The 23,576-nt window shown below is 38.6% G+C and overlaps 1 protein-coding gene across 1 annotated transcript in view; it reads left to right on the forward strand.

The window, feature by feature from the left end:
- The window catches only part of dom (domino), a 485,316-nt gene that overhangs the window by 75,541 nt on the left and 386,199 nt on the right, over positions 1-23,576 (forward strand). Inside the window, exons 4-8 of the mRNA XM_067154429.2 lie at positions 603-823; positions 7,685-7,870; positions 10,247-10,387; positions 18,914-19,130; positions 23,239-23,450. Of these exons, the coding sequence (XP_067010530.2) occupies positions 603-823; positions 7,685-7,870; positions 10,247-10,387; positions 18,914-19,130; positions 23,239-23,450 (977 nt within the window). The remainder of the gene's footprint in view (positions 1-602; positions 824-7,684; positions 7,871-10,246; positions 10,388-18,913; positions 19,131-23,238; positions 23,451-23,576) is intronic.

Genomic DNA, 23,576 nt, shown 5'->3' on the forward strand with positions numbered 1-23,576 from the left:
GTACCCTTCATGTTTGAAAGGCATATCATTATTTTAGAAACACTAGAAATTTATAGACATTAATTAATTGATCCAAAACATATTCTCAATGACAATTGAAAATGAATATACACAAACTTCTGCTTTGCAGCAACTTGTGTATTTTTGAGTTGTTGCAACATAAGTATAATACATTTGTAATGCACATAGCACCTAATATTAAATGCAACAGTATAATATACTCTGAAAATAATTCTGTAAAAGTAGAGGAGCAATACGTCACCGTTTCACCACCTGACGATGGAGCCAAGTCTTTGAAATGTGTAGTGGAGTGAATCATGTAATAAAACTTTATCCTGGTAACAGCTTTCATTATTTCATAAAGAATTATTTCGTAGTCACAGGCAAGGCCTACGTAAAGACGATTGTGTTTAAGATTGTAATTGATTATTATAAAGTTAAGTTTTATCGGTGTATATAATTTGTTAGTGATATATATATATATATATATATATATATATATATATATATATATATGTAAATAATTTGTAGTTTTGACTCTTGATGGATAGGTAGTGTTTTATGAGTTTTTTAGAGAGTAAATTGGGCCATTTATTTTCTAGGAGTCTCGTCAGTTGCTTCCAGTTCTAGTGGTAGTCCTGGACGAGTACCTGGGCCTGGTGGTTTAGTTAACCAGAACCTTTCACCCAATATATCTCCAGTAAAACATAAGTTGCCATCGTTTTCTAGTGCAAATCGTCAGCATACACGGCAACATTCCATTTCAGCAGTGTATGATACATCGCTTGGAAGCCAAGAACAGATCGCTGAAAAGGCTAAACAGGTTGGTTTTTTGAACTGTTAATTTTTATGGGTGATTGGAGGTACATTCATTATTACAATTTCAGTTTTTTTTTTTTCATTTTTAAAAAATTCCCAGGCTGTTGTTTTGCATGGTAAGCATATTTTCTGTTCAAATGTATGTTAATCAGCAGCTTAAGCCAGTGGATCATGTCATATATTGCTGTTGCTCTTGCAAAATCAGGCATGTGATTTTAATTTTATTTTATTTACAGCAGAAGGAAAAACCTTTTGTTGGCTGTATGGTAGTATAGAACCCAAACAATGCTAGTAATCTCTGTTGCGTTAACAATCACCCCTGCACCTTCACTTTCACGAACACGGGTATAAATATTATATTATTGGTAAATACCTTATTACTGCCAAGCGTGGCCTTTTGTACCTCCACCCACCCCTGTCATAGCGATTTCCTCCTTTAGATTAAATGAGATGGTAAATAACTTGTTTCTTATGTTTGAGTGACCAGATTTTTAATATAAATAAGCAGGACATTTCTGGAAATAAAAAAAAAAATGGGACGAAACTGGACACTGGTTACAAATGAAATCATTTTCAAACTTTAGATCCCCTGGTCCATCTGAGGCTTATTTTAGGTTTGAAAGCAGTATATTCATACTCAACTGTTGACTTGCTCGACCTAACACAGGTAGGGATTTTCTTTTGGGGTTTTCTCCCTTAGCCCTTGAAGATCCCTCTTCTCCACAAGGCAATGGTGTCCTCTTCTAATTTTCTCCAGGGAGGATGGGTTGCCTCATCCGCCATCTCTGCCATTCTGAAGGTCTCCTTCTCTTCTAAATATGCCGTTAAGGTCTTCACCCGTAACCCTGGGTATGGGTTCCACGTTATAGCCCGTGGTGCTGGGTCCCTGTCTGAACTTAGCCATCCTTTCACACCGGCCTACTGATGTGGAGGATGCCCACCCCCGCAGCATGGATGCGCCAGGCAAGAATTACTCAAGTGGAGAACAGGGAAGGTGACCCTCTCTCCCTTGAGCCGGGTTAATGGTTACATATGATGCCACAACCAAAGGACTAGATAGCGACCAACGGCTATTAATTGCTGACCTAAAAGATGTTCATGTACCCAAAATTAAACAAAAGAAAATGCCAAAAATTAAGACATGGCAGTTGAAGGACATGGAGAAGAAAGGAAACTATGAAGCAAGGATAACAGCTAAATTACCCAAAACTGAGAAAGGGGGAGTAGAAGAATGGTCCTTATTCAAAGAAACCCTTGTAAAAGAACCCACTGAAATTTGTGGAAAAACAAGTGCCACAGCAAAAGAGAAGAAAACACCTTGGTGGAATGACCGAGTGAAGACAGCAGTAAAAGATGGAAATATACTGAAAAGATAATTAGACCTCGAAAAACAGAAAACAGATGATAGACGAAATGAATTAGAAATTGAACATCTAGCACAGGAATACCAGATAAAGAAACTGGTTGTAAAAAGATTGATCCAGGAAGAAAAGGATAAGTGCTGGGATGACTTTACTACACGGATAGAGGAAGACTGTCAAGGAAGTAGGAAACTACTATACAAAATAGTAAACAGTAAAAGAAATGAAAATATAAACATCCTTGCACTGGAAACAGATGATGGTAGCTCAGTACAAACAGAGGAAGGGATCAGGGATGAAATGAAGTACTTCAAACATGCTGTTAAATGGAGATGGGGGGCAACACCACCACCACCAATGATTGTAGTGTAGATGAAGCCAAAAGCAACGAATACCCATTAACATGGCTTGAGGTAGAAACAGCGCTAAGAAGTCCCCAGGCTTTGATGATCTCAGCTCAGACATGATAAAGGCAGCTGGAATACCAGGCTTGAATTGGCTATATGGAGTGTTATCAGTTATTTGGGAAAGTAACAAAATTCCAGAAGATTGGAGTAAAGGAGTCATCATCCCGCTGTTCAAAAAGGGCAACCGACGGAAATGTGGAAATTACAGAGGCATCACGCTGTTGTCACACTCACTGAAGCTGCTGGAAAAGATCATAGAAACAAGACTTAGGAAGATAGTGGAACCTTTGCTTGAAGGAGAACAACACGGGTTCAGGAAAGGTCGAAGTACTGTGGATCTTATCTTTGGAGTAAAGATGATGACAGAAAAGTACTGGGAATACGGAAGAAATCTTGTGATTGCATTTGTGGACATTGAAAAAGCATATGATAGTGTTCCTCGAAACAAGAAATGGGAATGTCTGGAAGACCTTAAGGTGCCAAAGTACTTAATTGACAATGTCAAATGCTATACCAGAAGTACTACAGCTGTGTCCATATAGGCAGCGGACGATCAAAATGGTTTGAAACAGAGAGGTGTCCAACAAGGAAGTGCTGTTCATAATAGTAATGGACAAGGTCATCAAATCTATCAAGAAAATGGACAGTGAACCAAATGCCCTTTTATTTGCTGATGATGTGCTTTTGTGGGGAGAGACAGAAGCTGAAGTTCAGAAGAAACTTAATGAATGGAACAACACATTCAAAAATTTTGGACTGAAGATGGGCAAAACAGAGACAATGGAAATGACCAACAGGGAAGGAACAACCTCAGATATATTTCTGGAAGGAGCAAAAATCGAATCAGCTTCCCACTTCAACTACCTCGGAAGCACAATATCGAAAGACAACACTGTTAGGCAGGAAATTCTCAGCAGGACACAGAAAGCATCGAACTTCTACAGTCAAGTTAGAAATCTCCTCTGGGACTGCAAAATACAACAGAAAGCAAAAACAGTTATGTACCACACTTACTTTGTACCAATCCTCATGTACGGTTTAGAGACGTACCGTACTAAACAAAGACTTCAGTAGAATCCAACCAACTGAAATGAGATTCATTAGGACCATGAACCAAACAACCAGAAAGGACAAGATCAGAAATGAAGTGAATAGTAAAGTAGCTGGTATTGAGGTTCCTATTATCAGTGTATTAAGAAACGCAGACTTCAGTGGTATGGGCACATAATGAGAATGAACAGGGAAAGACCTGCCAGAAAATATTTCGACCTTAATCTTGTAGGAAGAAGACCAAGAAAACGTTGGATTAGAGACTGTAAGATGAGATGTGGAGGGGAGGGGATACAAATGGCAGGATGTACTGGATCAGAAGATGTATGAAGACAGGAGATAGCGAGCGCTTGTACACCACACCCGGGAAACTGGAGTTGGGAAATGATGATGATGAGATTCCCTGGTGGAGTACAAGCGCTCGCCGTCATTTCCTGTATGCATACATCCTCTGTTCCAGGACATCTTGTCATTTTAGACCTCTGTCCTACAAATCTGTTTTGAGTGTGTCTCTCCAGCATTTCCGGGGCTTTCCCCTTGGTCCTTGGACAGTAAGTTTGAAGTATTTTCTGGCAGGTGTCTCTCTCTTCGTTCTCGTAATATACCCATACCATTGATGTCTACGCATCGTTATTACAGTGGTAATTTGGACCTCAATGCCAGCTAACTTCCTGTTTTTTTTTGTCCTTTCAAGCAGTTTGATTGATAGTTCTAATGAATCTCATTTCTGTTGGCTGTATTCTGCTGTAGTCATCGTGTAGCAGAGTGCATGTCTCTACACCCTATGTGAGAATCTGTAAGATTGTAAAAGTTGATGCTTTCTGTGTCCTGAGTAATTCTTGCTTGACAGTGTTGTCTTTGGAGATTGTGCTTTCAAGGTACTTGAAATGAGAAACTGCTCCTTCCAAAAAGACTTGTGAGTTTGTACCTTTCCCTTTGGTGGTCATTTTGCTTTTTGAACATATTCTCAGTTTTTTCTGTACATCAGCTTCTGTTTCTCTCCATAATGGCACATCATCAGCAAATACCAGGGCATTTGGTCTGCTGTCTTGATAGTTTTTACAATCTTATCCATTGCTATTATGAACAAGAGTGGTAATAGGGCACTTTCTTGTTGGACACCTTCTTTCTCAAACCATTTTGTTTTTCCATTGCCTATCTGAGCACAGTTCTAGCAATTCTGGTAGAGCATCTTCACTTTGTCATTCAGGTACTTTGGCACCTTGAGAGTCTTCCAGGCATTTCCAGATCTTGTTCCGAGGGACACTCTTAGGCCTTTTCAATGTCGAAAAATTTAATTGCAAGACTCTTTGCATGTTCCCAGTACCTTTCCGTAACCATTCTTCCGGCAAAAATTAGATCCACAGTGCTTTGATCTGTCTTGAATCTGTGTTCTTACAAATAAAATATACTTTGTATATGACTCCATTGATTTACTGAAATAAATGTAAAAGAATTACACATAAATTACAAAAAAGGAATTCCTTTGCGATAAGCTAATGATCATGAATATGTCTTTCAATAAATAAAACTCAAATATTGATAACAAATGACAGTTGGTCGTGCGTTGAGGGGCACTCAGCTGTGAGCTTGCATTCGGGAGATACTGGCTTCAAACACCACTTTCGGCTACCCTTAAGATGGTTTTCCCATTTTCTCACCAGGCAGATGTACTTTAGGGCCACGGCCGCTTCCTTCTCACTCATAGCCCTTTCTTACTCCACGTCGCCATAAGACCTAGCTGCATTGATGAGACTTAAAGTCGATTCTAACAAGTAAATGGTAGACGTCAACAACCTGCTGAACATGAACTTGTGGCTTCTGAATCAGGAATATCACTATTAACTTTGTACTTACCAGAACACCTGATAAACTGTAAACTACTATAAAGATAAATATCACCTAGACCATATTTCCGTCCATGGACTCGTGATCGGAGCTTGAGGCACAATCCCTAAATTTCTTGTACAGCTGTGGGATTCTCTCGGTCTCAGCCGGACACGACGTTGCTATCGCCGCAATACGAGGTTCAGTGACCATACTCCGCAATCATCCATATAACATCTGAAGAACCGTATTGCAAATTTATTCCTTAGCCTTGTGGTGAATTTTCTACCTGGCATGCTAGCAAAGTCAACAGTAACTTAGAAAACAAAATACTGTGTAAATGTATAATAAACTATTATAAATAGTTATATTATACATTCAGACCAGTCAATACGGACCAAACACAATATTAACCTATCATGGTTAAGTTTATTAACAAAATACTGTGTAGTCGACATACTTTGTCCTTGTTGCAGCCTCCGCATGGGGGAAGTTGTAAGAATAATAAGAATAATCTTGCAAGAGCTTTGAATTACTTAATAGCAGGTTGTAGAATTCCTTACAGCTAAGGTCTTGAGAATGAGCCTTAACAATTACAATGGCATGAATGGTTTCGGTAGTAAAACTGTTTTTTTTTGTCAATCCAAGGGGAGTTCACAATTGAAAAGAGACTTTCCAGTACAGCATTTGTGTCTGGTACTGCCAGAGCAAAACTCACAACCACCCTTATGTTTTTATATGGAATGCCTATGCTTTTAAGTATATGGAAGACATCACACCATTTCTTATAAATTTCCATGTTACCTTTTCCCCATTCCCCCGAATTTTCTGGTTACAATATTGTTGACATGTCCTATCTATGAAGTAAAATAAATATTAAAATTTTATTTATTCCACCTATTCAATACATAGAGATTTAAATTAAGAAATTAAATCTTGAATAAAATTATAGGGACATGTTTTGCCCTTTAATTAAGGGCATCTTCAGCCTTAATCTCAATCTGAAAGGTAATTAATCAGGTACCTGATTGTATTAAAATTACATATGAATGTGAGGATGATGTTGGAAATGTGTTTCAAACAGTGAGCAAATGGTTAACAATAGTTATGATATTCTTAAAATGAAGCCTTAATAAAGTCTTAAAAAAACAAATAGTCATAAATTTATAGACTTTTTTGAATGTCCTTGTTTAAAAATTGGTAACAAATTGTATACTGGTAATTTTATAAGAACGTAAAAAGTTGCGCCCTTTAGAGGTTGAGGGCGTTAGAATAATGATAAAAGAAAAAATGTAGTTGATAATTCCAAATGGAGTTATTAAAACATATTAAAGCTAGTAAAGAGATGTTACTGTTACTCACTTCAAGTGAAGTTTATAATAAAGAGGTAAGCCTTTTTACCCACTTTGATTTCTCTTTGAACTCTCCTTTCATTCAAATTAATTCTTTAACACGTGTTTCTCCTATTGTTACAGACTTCAAACCTAATTTCCCTTTCGACTGTATACAATCACTCCTTCCAGCTAATATTTAACACAGCTGCTTACCATCAAGCACTCTTCTTCACTCATGCTTTTAGAAGACTACAGTTTTATCTATTCGCACGAGAGTTACAACATTGTAACCATTTTTATATTATTATAAACCCCACTTGTTCTGAGCAGCAGAAACGTCTCTTTACTATTTTTAAAATTGTGTTTAAACTCCACTAGGAGTTATTAACTACATTCCTCATCATTATCCTGACGCTTGAACTGTTCAAAACCCGATCATTTTATCTAACACCCTCAACCATCACAAGGCCCCGTTTTACTTGTTCCAGCGTAACAGTCTTTCCAGGTCAGGTTATGATTCTGACCAAAAAATTGTATGTGGGCTGAATATCCTCAAGTTGTAGTTGTGTAGTTGTATTTTCTGATGACTCTTACAATGTTTAATATCTGAAACCTGAACTGGCCTAATAAGTTGTAGCATTTAATATTAACTGTAAAATAGGAAATAACTCTCGTTTTTTATGAATGGGAAATGCTAGTAATTTTTAGGATAACCAGAGTAGAATATTGGTATAGAGATATTTGTCCTTGTCTCTCGTATATCCTCCTCCTCCCTCTGCTTTTTCTAAATAGTAATGATGCTTTTCTTTTGTTGTGTTACTAAATCCTTCCTAGCTTCCTGGTTTTGATGTACGTGATTTTAAATCTTGTTTGTTTTCTGTACCAGGAGGCATATGTTATGCAGAGGATAGCAGAATTGCAGAAGGAAGGACTTTGGTCTGAGAAACGACTCCCCAGAATTCAGGAACCACAAAGACTTAAAGCTCACTGGGATTACCTGCTTGAGGAGATGGTTTGGTTAGCTGCTGATTTTGCTCAGGAGAGAAAATGGAAGAAGGCAGCTGCTAAAAAGGTATTAAGATAAATTTTCCTTTTACAGCTCCAGGCGGGTCGGGATTGAGTGTCACCTTCCCATCTTCCTCTATCCAACCACCATTGGTACTGCTCAACTTATTTCCATTGTGTAGGCCAAATAGAGATGTTAATGTATTGAATTATAATTAATTAGTATATGTTCTGCCATCAGTGATGTCGTAATACGTCGCGATTCGTTGCCAAATTTCTTCTAATTTCTTACATTTGAAAGTTGGCTTGTTTCTGTTATGAGCATGTTTAGAAACTGGCATATTCACACTGGGGCAAAAGCAGCCAGGAATGAGTTAGCTGGAAACTTTATAATGTGCATTGAGCGACCATTTATGTTGGTATTATACTCACTCACGCCAATTTCAACAGTAAGGTCCCTGATGTACACAGGTATCAGTTTGAAAAGTGATTGACTGATGGCTTGGTGTGCAATGAAGTTAATCTTTGTTGTTCGTAGTGTTTCTTGTAATGGCTGTTTACTACCAGATTACCAGTAAACCACTTCACTTTATACGATGTAGCTTTTTAGACTTATGATGCATTATTTCAAGTTCTTTATGCCATTGTAAGTGTTTGTGTATAACGTGTTTCAAGATGATTGTGTATAATGTGTTTCAAGATGATTCCAGAGTATGATAAACATACTTGACCGTCAGTTTTATGTATCATGTCCCACTAAATTGAATGCAGGGAAAATTGGTATATCTTAGGGAAAATGCAGGAAAAACAAATTTAGGTTACTAGCCGGCACTCTGTATGAAGTTTGCAATACGAGAACTGACCATGAAGGTTTTCAATAATTGCGAGATGTAAAGAAAAGTGAAACAAACGGCGTAAAAGTCACGCTTTTTATTTTCATCTCATATATATTGTTTGCAATATTTTGTGTATAGTATGAGCATGTCTGGCTCCATGGCTAAATGGTTAACGCGTCCTGGCCTTTGGTCTAGGGGTCCGGAATGGGTCGCATTTTTAACTGTCCTTGCTTAATTCCAACAGTTCAGTAGCTGTGTGTGTTCGGTCTCATTATTTCTATTATGAGATTTCCGTAATGAAAAGTGTCTAAATACAGTACCCGTATTTTATTATTTTGCCTTCCCCTATTTTCAATATTATCCGCACTTTCTCCCTCGCCCCTTGAAAACTGTTGCATCAGCTTTTACTTTATTTCTTAAGGAGGATAATCTACTGCCTCTCTCCTGGAAATTGTATCATTGCTAAGGATCAAGATGGATTTGTACGAGTAGTCAATATTAATTCTAAAACGGAAACAATAAAACGTCCCATCAGTAAAGTTGTGTTACTTCCTTTTGATCAGTGATGATCACATTGGGCAGGTACAGAATTCATGCCATGTACTAATGTATAAATGGTGTTACGTTATTCATATTACGTTCAGCTTTTGTCTTTGTTTTAAAGATTTTCATATATGGTTGTTGATTGTATCCAATCGGGGAGGGAAGAGTAATGAATAAATGTTGATAACGGTCCTTGCAGCAGTCATATTCTCTCTCTCTGCGTATGTACTGAAAAACCAGTGGAGATCTTTATTAGAGACAGACTGCATGAATTATGGCCAATATGAATGGCCGAGGTCTAGAAGATTTTGAACAGACAAAATCATCAGAAGGATGTAGATAGAGTGGTTGAACAATTGAATTTAATTCTAAGAAACATATTTCAGTAAGTTTGGCTAAAAAGTAATCTGGGCTTTGTGTCCTAGTATACCGAAATTGCTGCCAGTTCAATATAGTGTTATTGTGCTAGTGTTGCCAGTGTACTAGGGTCCAGAATTATGCACGTGCCTTTCACCAAATATGAGGGCAGAGGTGCTGTATGTATTATAGGGGAAGGATTATGGGTGACAGTTCGACTTTGAGGTGAGCGCGGGCATGCATATTGATAGTTGAAAAAAATGCCGATGCAAGATTTAAGTGGGCGTTAATTTCCTCCCGCAGTTCCCTATAAATATTTAGGGTGTATGATATGCGCAACTAAATACAGTATTATTGCTGTACTGAGTAGCTCAGATGATTGAGCACTGTCCTTTTGGTTTTGAGTTTGCAGTTTCAGTCCTAGCTCAGTTTAGTGATATTTGGAGGTTCTCAGATACATCAACCTCTTGTCGGTAGATTTACCTGCACATGAAAGTACCCCTGTAGAATGAAATTTCTGCACCCCAGGCAGTGAAAAATCTGTTAAAGTAGATAGTGTTGTGTGAAACCTAGATGATTATTATTGTTATTATGTAACAAGTAAATATGAAATTGTATTTGGGAATGAATCTTGATAATTTGGTTTTATTTTTTGTGGGATTTTGTTGAGGATTCCGTTTCGCTTGAAACAGATTTTTTTCTTTCAGGTTTCTAGGAATATTTTAAAATACCACCAAGAAAAGCTTCAGAGACAACAGAAGGAGCAAAAGGACCATGATCAACGGTTGAGAAGGATAGCAAGTTTCATGGCTCGTGAAATCAAGAACTTTTGGGGAAATGTAGAAAAGGTGAGGTTTTGTTTTTAAGCCAAATTTGATGCCATTATATAAAATATACCTCCATTAAATGAATAGTGATGGAAATCATTCCTACCTTTAAAAATTATCCTGTTTCACCCCTATTGATTTTAAAACCTGCAGATTTATTTCTGTCAAAGGAGTTGTTCAGAACGGTCTAACAAAGTGGCTTCCGAGTTGTCACGTTATCCCTCCCAGGCAATGTGTTTTGCTCCACTGAATATTTCTCTTAATTGTGCCTTGTGCCTAATTAGCAATATATTCTTTGCCTCATGCAAATGACTGCAAAGCAAACTAATTACCATTTGATTATGCTGTGATATTCTAAGGAATAAACATGGCAGATATGGAAGTATGATAGATTTGTTGGTATGCCACATGAATCAGCTGATCTGAGGGCTATTGGTTTATTGTGCTATTACTAAACATATTTTAACTATTGAAAAGGAACAAACCAATGCCAAATCAAGGCTTATATAGAGTGGTATGAACAAGGAAAGTGAGACAATTGGAAAAACCCAATGGTAGGTCAGTGTGGGAAGTGGGAGCAACACAAAGAGGAGACAAGGACAAACATAACAGCATAAGAGGGCAAGGGCAATCTACTCGTCAGTCCCAGTTCTACACCCATCTCAGCCCCCCAACGAGTTTGTTTCTCCTTCCCGGTTTCGTCAGAAGGGTGGGTATTGACACTTGTTGAGGGACCATTTTCAAAGATCATCAATCTTGATGTGAAAAGTGTGGGATAAGAATAGTGCCAGATAGAGAGAGGAAAACACCATTTAAAAAAAAAAAAAAAAAAAGACAATTACACAAGAACCTCGTTTATCTGGCCTTCATTCATCCGGATCGAAAATAATAAAAATGTATTTTTAATTGTACAGTATTTCTTTTACGGGATCGACTCTTCTTGAATGTCTTTTCTGCCAAGGATAGTTAAGGACATGAATTGGAAGTAATTCGGCCACTGTCCATCAAAGATACCGTCCCGGCATTCGCCTGGAATTGAGAATGGGAAACTGAGGAAAACCATTTCCGGGACGGCCGAGGTGGGATTCGAACCCACGCTCTTCTGAATGCAACGCACTACCAATTCACTGATGGTGAATTCGAAAATGAAACGGGCGCTCCATCAGAAGAAACAATGACTCGTGGAGATGCAGCAATGCAGCTGGACAAACTGATGGCCTATTTAGAATCCTAGACTGAAACCACACCAACGTAACTATTGTTAGTAAAATGTCTTTGTTATCGTGCTGCGTGCAAACTCTATACAAATTTAACACAGAAAAAATTCACACATTATTTTAGTGCATAAAAAAAGAGTCTTAAATGTAAGAAAAGTGTTCTTATATTTTTTTGTACTATTGAAAAAAGGATATTGCTGTAAAATTTATGTTAACAGATAATATACCATGTACTGTATTTTTTTTTTTCCAGTTTTCCAGATTATCCAGATTTTCGATAATCCGGATCAGTTCCGGTCCCACCTAATCCGGATAAACGAGGTTCTTGTGTTCTAATAATTACAAAACTTATAGTAAATTATTAAGCAAGACAGTAATATTGAACAACAATTCTAGGAAAATCTGGACATCAGTACAACAGGAGTTCAATATTCCTCTTAGTAAATGGTGCCTAAGCAAACTTAACCCCCTTGGAGCCAAGAGCCGATCTGGTCGGCCGCTCCCCATCAGCTGGAAGAGGCCAGAGCTCCGCCTCCACTCTACTACTGTAAAGTGCCAGGCCGTTTTCAGTGGAAATACATGTATTTTAAAATTCGCGTGTATCTACCGGTGTATAGCAAATACCGGCATGAAATTTTCTACATATCGACTATGTAGAATAAGAAACTGGTTTGGAGTGATATAAAGAGTCGAGGACGTTTTATTGTTGATTTATAGGTGTCGATAACGTTTATTTTTAGGAAGAGAAAAATATTTTCGCACTTTCTCTCTCAATATCTGCTTTGAAAAAATTATTTACGATACAAAAGAATATACGTAATTATATATAATGTATTTCTAAATACAATTCTATAGAATAACTAATTTAAACGAGAAAAATAGAAACGTAAAAAATAAAAATTCAAACATACGTCACTAATAAAAACAACACAATTTTACTCACCGATAAAATTCGCATGTATGTATCGATGTTTGGAAAATACTGACAACAAATTTTCTACGTGCGGACAACACAGTATTAAAATAATTCTGAATTATTAAATAAGTAAAAAAATAGTAGTTGATATTATAGTTTTTTTTTTTCAGAAAAAATAGTCTCTCCTTTTCGGTTGTAGTATATATTAGAAAAATAATTTTACAATACAACAGAATTTACGAAATAAAGAAATGCATGGCACTAAAGCCGTGATTTGCTTTGACCTACTAAGCGACCGCTGCTCAGTTCGGTACCTGCAGCTTACGAGGTGAATCATGGTCAGTGAGACGGATACTCTCAGTAATTATTCTTGGTTTTCCAGACCGGGGTCGCCCTCTCGCCCTCAGATATCTCTTATTTAGTATTAAAAACTTCATTTTTTGTCCGTATTGACTCAAGATTTTACAATGCTTAGTAAAGCTAAAGGTTCCATCTATTCAATACGTTATCTTTTTTTTTTTTCTGAGAGCATTATTATTTCTTCTTGGTCGAAGTTAACTTTTGATAACTAATGATAACGTATTGAATAGGTGGAACCTTTAGCTTTACTGAGCATTGTAAAAACTCCGATATCTCCTCAATTGCAATCACTTAGGGTTACTTAGATTGAGTGAGCCTCGAGACGACCCTCAGGACTAGGCGAAAATTCTTGACCTGGGCGGGATTCGAACCCATGACCTCCGGGTGAGAGGCAGGCACGCTACACTTGGCCCGCGGAGACCGGCATTTAGGTAATGATAGAGGACTATATGTCACTATAAGGTTAAGCACAGAGTAAGTTAAAAGTAAACTGAAGTGTGATATGGGCGGAGAATCGGACGGTAGGGCATGTTTAGACCCAAGAACTTCCTTGAAGGAGACAGGAGGTTGAGGAATGTTGTCGGTTTCATCGGGACAAATTTCCACAAAATGTTCTCCAGAGACATCATCATCATATTCGTTATCACTAGTTTCATCTACCACCATATTCAGAGTAGCTTTAGTCCTGTTAGTCACAATTAAATGTCCCTTCTTTAGCTGCGGTAATTCTGCGGACGTGTCCGGTATAATTTCGTCGCTACTCTCTGAACTAAATTCCCTGTCGCTATCCGATAAATCATCCGTGTTAACTTCGCACTGTTCTAAATACTGCATTAATTTATTGTCATCAATACATGCTGAAAAATGATCACGTGAACAACATGCCATTTTCATTTTCATTTTCAAATCCACTCACTGCAAGGAGCAATCTCTTACTGACCGGTTAGCGGTATTTGTAAACACAGGAAACAACTCTTGTGAAAGGTATAACACCCTCTTAGAACTGCCAAAGCAAGGCCAGGCACACAATAACATGTAGCCCCTTTACTACAGGTTGTGACAAAAGTATGCACGTCACTATAGGTTGCCTCAAAATTATGTATATCACAGAATGTTAAGCCGGCCGATGTAATCGGCTCTGGCAACTTCCGACTGGATTGTTAACGGCCGACCAGATCGGCTCTGGCAATTTAAAGGGCGGATGCTTCCACCATCGCCTGGCACCAAGAGAGTTAACATACAAAAACACAAAGAACGTGTATGGGACAGTATTTTAAATTTAGGAAATACAAAGGTTGTTTACAAAATATATTTCAATAAACTATTAGGCCCTACAAAATACAGATTAACTAATGCAGTAACCGAATTAGAACATGGCACTGGGCACGCCTTCACTGATCACACTGTCATGCTTACTGGTTTGAAGAAACTGCTGTACAGATTAAAAAAGTATGTACAACACGTGTTTCACAAAGGTTGCCGTCCATCCAGCATGCTTTGTGTCAGTAAATCAGATCGCTGTTGCTGTGACATTGTTCCCCCATGACTGTAGAAAATACATTAACCTTAACTTTGATGAACCGATGATTAGATAGAAAGCAGATAGAAAATAATAAAATTTACTTCCTTGGATTAGGTGTTGAAAATACTCTCCATCATTGTGTAGATGAGTGTTGTGATGTATAATAATATTCTGGTTCCCTCTCTGCAGTTCAGCCTTCAGTTTTGATGTGAATTGCATTTGAAAATCTGCACCACATGAAACTACCTGGTTCAGCTCTTGATTCAGAAGCCAGAAATGCTGTAAACTTTTGATGTATTGCTGTATAAGTAGCAGTCACGTTGTAGGGAAGGTTATTGCAGACAAACTGAGACAATGACATCACTGGGCGTGCTATGCACAGTCCACTCGGCCAGAAACTGCATAGGAAAATGTTAATGTGGCTTTTTATTTCTAAAATCTCATGTCACATTGGTTGGGGTTTGAACCATATCTGCCTCACTGTGGCAGTTAGTCTGCCTAACAGTGAGGTTAGGGTACTTGCTTCGCTAAGAGGGGGCGTGTGATGGAAAGTTCTGCCACCCCCAATGTGATTCTCTACCTTTTTGATTTTGTGAAGGAACAGATAACAAGTCCTATGGTATAAGACTGGAAGACATTCAGAAAGCCTACAGGTTGTTTTTATGAAGTTCTAAGGCAAGGATATTTTCAGTCGTGCAGAACGGTTGGAACGTGCAAAGAAATGTAGATTATTTTGAAAACTGATTAACAAATCGTTATTGCAGAATTGTTTTTCGTTAGTTTATGTTCGACCCTGGTATTTTGTTGCCGTGGTTGGTGGAATTTATCAGAGAGTACTGTGTATTTTGTGTAGTGGTTGTATAGTAATATTTGTGGAAATCCATCCATTATCTAAAGGCTAAGCCTTGTCGCTGCAGCCACATCCCACGGTCTTCATCAGTCCTTTTCATCGTGACATACGAAGCAAAACCCAGCCGAGTGTCCTAAGGTATGAGAGATGTGGTCTTCCTCTTGACTTCTTCCCTAGTACCTTTCCTTCAAAGACATTCTGGAGAAAGGTGTCATGTCGTAGGACGTGTGCGAGAAATTTAGCTTTCCTCTGCTCTATTGAATAAATTAAGGTCAGTTTCTCATTAACGTCATTCAAGATTTGGATATTAGCCTTTTTTCCTGTCCAACTTGTCCCTGTCAGTCTTCTCCAGAACCACATTTCAGCAACTTCTAGTATTGATTGTGCTTGTTTTCCCGAAGTCCAGGTTTCACAACCGTAAGTTAGCACACTCCAAACAAAGGTTTTAACAAATTTCTTCCTGGTTTCAATTCCAATGTGCTTATTTAACAATAGATTTTTCCTGCTTTGAAACACTTGTTCCTGCAATTCTTCTTTTGAGTTCTGTCAGGCACTGATTATCATTGGTAATAGTACTACCCATATAACAAAAGTCTTTAACCTGGTCTATTTTTTCACAGCCTAATTTAATGTTTGTTTACAATTCAGTCTTCTTCTTTGGAGCGACCATCATTTTAGTTTTCTTTGTGTTTATTTTTAGCCTGAACTTCTCTAACTTGTTTAGTATACCGATCATCTTAGTCATTTTGTGCTCTGAATCAGCTATCAATGCAATATCATCTGCAAAGCGAATACTATGAATTTGTTTACCATTAAAATTTATCCCTTTGGTTGTTTCTTTTACTGTTCTAATAGCAAAAATTCTATGAAGATATTAAAGAGATAAGGTGATATGGGACAGCCTTGCTGCACTCCTCTTCTTATTCTTGCTTCTCTTGTCATTCCATTGATGTTTATTTCTGTGGTTTGGGCTCTATACAGGTTAAAAAGCAAACATCTGTCCTTCCAATCAAGACCCAACGTTCTCAGAGTTTGAAATAATTACTTCCAGTCAACCTTGTCAAATGCTCTCTCTAAATCCACAAAAGTTACATAAGTTTTCCTGTTAAATTCCAGTCTTCTCTCCAGGATTTTACTCAGAGCTAGAATTGCTTCTCTAGTACCCTTACCTGCTCTGAAGCCACATTGGTCGTAATCTAAATTCTGTTCAATTTTCCTACTGATTCGACCTTTAAGTATTTAAAACTTTAGAAGCATGGGATAGAATGGCTATTGTTCTGCAATCTGAACAGTTCTTGGCATTTCCTTTCTTAGGGGGTGTTAGTGTCCGGCTGTTTATGTAATCAGGTGGTATGATTCCTTCTTCATAGCATTTTGTAATGATATCAAACAATCTTTCTTTTATGATGTCTCCACAGTTCTTAAGGAGCTCTGCTGAATTGTTATCAGCGCCTATGGCTTTTTTTATCCCTTAATAATTGTAGAGCTTTATTAAACTCACTTTTTGTAATTGGTGGGCCTTTCCTGTCTACCTCAATCAGGCTCTAATCCTCTACATAATCCTGAATGTTATCCATTTCCTGACCTTCATATAGATCTTCAATATATTGCTTCCAGCGGTTACCTACTTCATCATTTTCAAAAAGAATCATTCCTGCTTGTTTTTAACCACATTACTTCTGGTTATTTTCTTGTTCTGCAATGATTTTATTTTAAAACATGCCTTATCAGATTTTCCTGCTTTTAAATCTTTTTCAATGTCCTCGCCAATTTCATTCATCCAGCTGTCTTTTGCTAAGCGACACTTGTCTGTTAAACATTTTAATGCTCTATATTGTTCAAAATCCCTGCTTCTCCTTTTGTTCCTCTGTTCAATGAGATCTAAAATTTCCTGAGTCATCCAAGGCTTTTTTGGTTCCAGTTTTCTATTACCCAATATTTCTGAAACGGCTGTCATTAAGCTGTTCTTGACATTTTTTTCCCATCCAGTACTTTCACTACCCCCTGCGGGTGGGGGACGCACATGTAGAATACACCCGCGGTATCCCCTGCCTGTCGTAAGAGGCGACTAACAGGGGCCCAAGGTGCTCTCAACTTGGGAGTGTGGATTGGCGACCACAGGGCCCTTAGCTGAGTCTTGGCATTGCTTCCACAGTGCCAGGCTCCTCACTTTCGTCTATCCTGTCCGACCTCCCTTGGTCAACTCTTGTTCTTTTCCGACACCGACGGTATTAGAGCATTCGAGGCCTGGGGAGTCTTTCATTTTCACGCCCTACGTGGCCCTTGCCTTTCTTCGTCCGTTACTCTCCTTTTTTCTCTCTTCTTACCCCCTGTGGGTGGGGGACGTGGACGAATAATACACCCACGGTATCCCCTGCATGTCGTGAGAAGCGACTAAAAGGGGCGACCAAGGGATGATTGAATTAGAACCATGAAACTACTTTTTATTCATACCATCATGCTGGGAACACCATGGGGTTCCTGTACTTGCGAGTAGTACCACTAAATTAGGTACGAAGTAGGTTTGTGATTAGTAGCAGTAAAGATCCTGGCCGGGTGGTTTCCAGTGCCCATGTGTCGTGCCCATGTGAACAACACCGCGGGTCTGGGCGTAGCCTGTGAGTTGTACCGCTATATGAGGGGCACTGTGGGTCAGCGTTGCCTGTGATTGGTACCCACTATGTTGAGGAACAGCATGGGATAGTGCGAGTCCCTATGGTTAGTACACTCGGTGAGGAGGCTTTTCGGTTTGCGTTGGCTATGAGTGGCGCTGTGGGTCAGCGCTGCCTGTGATTGGTCCCCACTATGTTGAGGAACACCACGGGATAGTGCGAGTCCCTGTGGTTAGTTCACTCGGTGAGGAACCTTATCGGTTTGCGTTGGCTGTGAGTGGCGCCATTGTGTTAGACACACCATAGGTCTGCGTTACTTGTATGATGTACAATACTTGTGAGTAGTACCATTTTGTGTGGAACACCTTGAGTCTTCGCTACTTTTGATTAGTACCCCAACATGACAAATACCATGGTTCTACTTTACTCGCGACATGTACCATTCAATGGGGCCTTAGACATGGATTTTGCACCCCTTTAGTCATCAAGCTTCATTGTGCTTTCTAAGTGGTCCCTTGGTCTGTAATACTATTATTTCCGATCTTTTTTGCATCTGATCCACTGTTTTTCCTTTGTTTTTTTTTCTTTTTTGTGTTCATGTCCATCCATTCATTCTTCATCGCATTTATAATTTTATTTTGGTCAGTGGATGAATGTGCACTTTTCGTTATTTCATTTTGTACCATTAGGGGCCGATGACCTCGATGTTAGGCCCCTTTAAACAACAAGCATCTTTATCATCATCAGTACTTTCACTGCTCAGTTGATTGGTTTTCTCTTTGAATTTTGAAGAAGCCAAATCTGCAATGTGTAAGTTATTCAAAGACCATTTCTTCCAACCGCACGCTATATGTTTTCTGAATTTAATACTGCACTTCGCTGCAACTAGTATGTGATCGCTGTCTACATCAACCCCTGCGTAACTGTGCCTAAAATTTAGAATACAGCTGTTACACTGGACATCCCCAGTTGTTCGCCACTCTTCAGCAATCTTTATTAATGCCCTCCACATTTTATATCTTTCTTTTTGTGTGTTTTACCTATAGTGAATAATATTAATTTTATTTCAGTTGGTGGAGTTCAAACATCAAACTCGGTTGGAAGAGAAGAGGAAGAAAGCCCTGGACCAACATCTCAAATTTATTGTGGATCAGACTGAAAAGTATTCAACTTGGTTAGCAGAAGGAATGAACAAGTCTAATGTTACCGAAGTTAACACAAGTGTTCCAGCTTCTGCCAGCTCGTCCCGACCCTCTTCACCAGTGAAGGACTCCACTGTGTCTGATGGTAAACATTGCACTGTAGAATATCATCTATAGAAAGATCGGTGTATGAATAGGGACACACAATGGGATAAGCACAAGTGACAGATCATTATTGGAAGAGGGATCATTATGTAAGTAGACAAGGAAAAACATGAAAACACAAAACGACAGTGACAATATCCACATCTTCATACACAGTAGTTTTCAAATACAAGGCTATCTCCTTATCGGTTCCAGTTCTACATCCATCGCTTTGGTTGCCTAGTTGTACCTTCTCTTAAAAAACTAATCACTACCCCCAGTCAATGATCTCAACCCTGACATGCTCATTTCTGCTTCCCAGCTTCATCAGGAGGGTGAGTACAGTAGAACCTTGATAATTTGAAATTGGTTAATTCAAGATACCGCTTAATTCGAAGCAGCTCTTGATCCTGGAAACTTGAGGTACGGTTGTGCGTGTTTTTTTTAAATTGTTTAATTTGTAATACGGATAATTCGTGATTCGAAGAACAGTTTCGGTCCCATTGCCGAAATTGACTTTTAATTCAAAACTGAAGTAGAATCCGCGAACACTGGCGATGCTGACAGTTGGCGAAGAAGTGTGCATACAATCTGTACGTACGCACCGAACAACTGCCAATGCCTATGAACCTGCAACCTGTCCCTATTGTACGGGACATCCCGTATTTGAGGTGAAAATTTTGCGTCCCGTATTATGAACTGTTGTTCTGTAAAAACAAGCGTTTGTCCTTCTTTGTCTCAAAATATTTTAAAATCTGTATTCGATTTGAGCGCGATTGAAGTTCAAAGTAGATCCAGTATTTTTTTTTTCTGTTTGGAACCTCGGAAGAAGGAAATTAATTTCTAATACTGTAAGGTTTTTTATGTATGTTTTGTCATACCAATGCATACCTGCCAACTTTCACGATTTAAGCGTGAGACTCCCGATTTTCGACATTGTTTTCCGCCTCCCGATTATTCTATTATTTCTCCCGATTGTAGCTTATTTTTTGTTGAACTAGACATTTTTTTTTCAAATCCCGCCATTTCAGCATTGTACGCAAGTGGCTGGAAGTCCTTCGCTCATTGCCACTTTCAAATTAAATATCGACGTTTATTAATACGAGAAATGCGTGCGAATGTGCGATGTTTATTGAAACCTGAATATCATGACGCATATTTCGATCGTCAATCTCTCGTTGTCACGTGCTACGTTCGTGTTCGTTCCCATCAGTCTAGTCGATTCTAGAGACTAGTCGCTAGGTTTGAAGTTTTTTAATAAATTAGTGACAGAATTTCAAAGATAGCGGCTAGTGACTTTTCTGGAGATTTTAGGAGCCATTCGGAGACAATTTTGGCGAATTTAAATTTATTACTTTGAAAAAATAGTATTGCGATTCGCATAATCGCGCGGGCGCGTGATGCAATATATTAATGGCATCTACAGTAAATGCATGACTGATTCACACATGTGGAGCACGAGTTCATACTATTTTCGGAAGACTTATCAGAGACCGAACATCTCACTCGCATACTTCCTTTGAGGGACTAGAGATGTGTAATTTTCAACCTTGTAGCGTCGTATAGCAACAGTCGTGTTTTCAGACAATAAGTATTATAATATACCATAGTACTCCTGTATTTTGGTTTTGAGCAATTGTATCTCCTGATTCCTCCCGATTTTTCCTGATTTTCATGTCCAAATCTCCTGATTTTTGGTTTTGCAAAGTTGGCAGGTATGCTAATGCATTGTACTGTATGTACTGTTAAGATGGTGTAAGTTAGTTTCTTGTATGCATTTCGATTGATTATCTTAATCTGTTAATGAAACTAAGTATGACCTAATTGAAATTGGTACCTTGCATTCTGGGGATAAGTCGGTTTGAACCCCACTGTCGGCGGCCCTGAAGATGTTTACCCATTTTCACATCAGGCAAATGCTGGAGCTGTACCTCAAGTCCAAGAGCGCTCCTAGCCCTTTCCTATCCCATCGGCACCATAAGATCTATCTGTGTCGGTGCTACATAAAGCATATTGTAAAAAACAAGTCAAGGTAGAGACCGTATGATTTTAAAGTGTTTATGAACTGTCCCTTGTTTTTCTGAATAATCACGTATTTTATAGGTAAATGTCCCGTACATCAAAAAGTGGCAACCCTAATGCCGAGCCTAAACGGATTTATGGTTTAAAGGCAGACTATGAGCTCAGGCACATAACGATTAAATTAGGAACACACGGTTTTCATTACCGTATTCGTGCTAACAAAACCCTGAGAAAGGAATGCATGTGTATTGTGCGAGAAGACTTGCGACTTATATCATGTTGTCAAGTGTACTAAGACAGATTGGACTAACCAAATTCTGTTTAATGTAATTGGTCATGTAAACATATTTTAATGGCCATTGGCTCCAGTAAAATCTTTATTTAAAGGAGAGAAGTGTCAGCCGGGAAACTGCACTCTATTGCAATGCACACGGAAACGAGAGTCTTCCTTTTCTTCATAGGAGAGTTCGCAAGCGCGTCAGGCACTTTCTGTGCAATTACAAGGCATCTAAAAAATGCAAAACAGTACAGTAGACCAGGAAGCGTCTGAAGAAGTACTGGAAGGACCGCAGAGCCAGAACAATCTCATCAAAGAGACCTGAACGATGGACTGACTAAAGTGATCCTATGTGGTCATAAAAGAAGACCAAGAAATAAGCATTTGCACAATGGAGCCAGCATAATTTGTCCTTGTCTTTGAATCCTGTGTGTGTATTTCTTTCGTTGCATAAGGTTAGGTTTGTCAGTGATTTACCCAAGTGCATTATTTGAATAATGTAAATGCACCTTTTTGGGTACTTTTCAGAAATAGCTTTTTCCATATCATTTGAATGCTTTAAACTGTGAATAAAGGTGATTGCATGCATTAATGAATCCTAGAATACTTTGTGACACAGCAATTACGAGAAGAATTACAAGAGAAGTACCATAAACGGAAATTGTACAAGTTTAGAGTCATTGTACAGTGTTGTAAATTGGTAACCCAGACGGAAGCGAGAGGCTTTCTCCCCTTGTCATAGGAAAGTTCGGTAAGTCACGATGTTTTAAGAGCATGGGATACTTTCCATGCATGTACAATAGAGGACATCTAAAATGCACACAGTCCACTAATCCAATGAATAAAGGACTTGCACTGGGGAGCCATCATAGATTTCTCCTTATCTTTAATTCACGCTTGTTTTTCTTATATTGCATGAGGTTATGTTTGTTAGTGAGTTATCCAAGTGCGTAATTTGAATGCTGTAAATTCACATTGTTGGATACATTTTGGAAATAGCTTTTTGTATGGCATTTGAAAGGTTTAAACTGTGTGTCAAAGTTAATTGCGTGCAGTAACGGCTCTTAATAATATTTTGTGATGCGGCAAGGGTTGGCATTTCTGAACTACGAGTTGGCGGTTAATTCGAAATTACATAATTCGAAGTCCGATTTTTGTGTCCCAATGACTTCGAATTAACGAGGTTTTACTGTAATAGCACTTCTTGAGGGGCCATTGTGATGAATTTCGATCATGATGAAATGGCGTATAGCTTTTAGTGCCGGGAGATCCCAGGACGGGTTCGGCTCGCCAAGTGCAGGTCTTTTGTTTGACTCCAGTAGGCGACTTGCGCGTTGTGATGAGGATGAGATGATGATGAAGACAACACATACACCCAGCCCCCATGCCAGGGAAAGTAACCAATGGTGATTAAAATTCCCGACCCTGCCGGGGATCGAACCCGGAACTACTCTGACCAAAGGCCAGCATGCTAACCATTTAGTCATGGAGCCGGACTTCATTCATGATGTAGTTATCGGACAGCTGCTTAAAACTAATATAGCCTCTTCATTGTCACATTTTGACACATCGTACATTCTGATGAATGTTGTAACTTGAGCAGTGAGTCTCTACACTGTCTGTCAGGAGAAAGATGTGGGATAAGAATGATGCCAGAAAAAAGAGAAGAGGAAGAATATAAGATTGCATGTTCCTATTTTCTGATCTTGGGATGGTGTTGGGTTTCTTTCTTCTTCGTTCTTTCTTTTTTCTTTTTGTACACCATCAGTTTTCTTGTGATAGAAGATGTATTATTGTTTTGAATTTTCAGATGACTTCAAACCTGGTCAGAGTTCTTCAGATGATGAGGAGACTATTGCCAAAGCAGAGGAAGATATGGGGACTATGGGCACCTCAGAGGAAGTTGAGATGCTGAAACGAGAATCTGAGCTTCCTCTGGATGACTTCCTGAAAGAATTGCCTGCTAATTATTTAGAAACAAGAATGAAGGAGGAGCCTTCAGGAAGTGAGGAAGTCAAACAGGTAGGTATAGTTGATTATGAGATCTGGGTTCTATTACAATGAAATCTCCACAAAATGATAATCCCCTCTCTAATGATAGAATATTCCTGTCCCGTTCCATTCAATTTAAAATTCGTTTTGTTTTTC

Source organism: Anabrus simplex, chromosome 10, assembly GCF_040414725.1.
Source record: "Anabrus simplex isolate iqAnaSimp1 chromosome 10, ASM4041472v1, whole genome shotgun sequence".
NCBI lineage: Eukaryota > Metazoa > Arthropoda > Insecta > Orthoptera > Tettigoniidae > Anabrus > Anabrus simplex.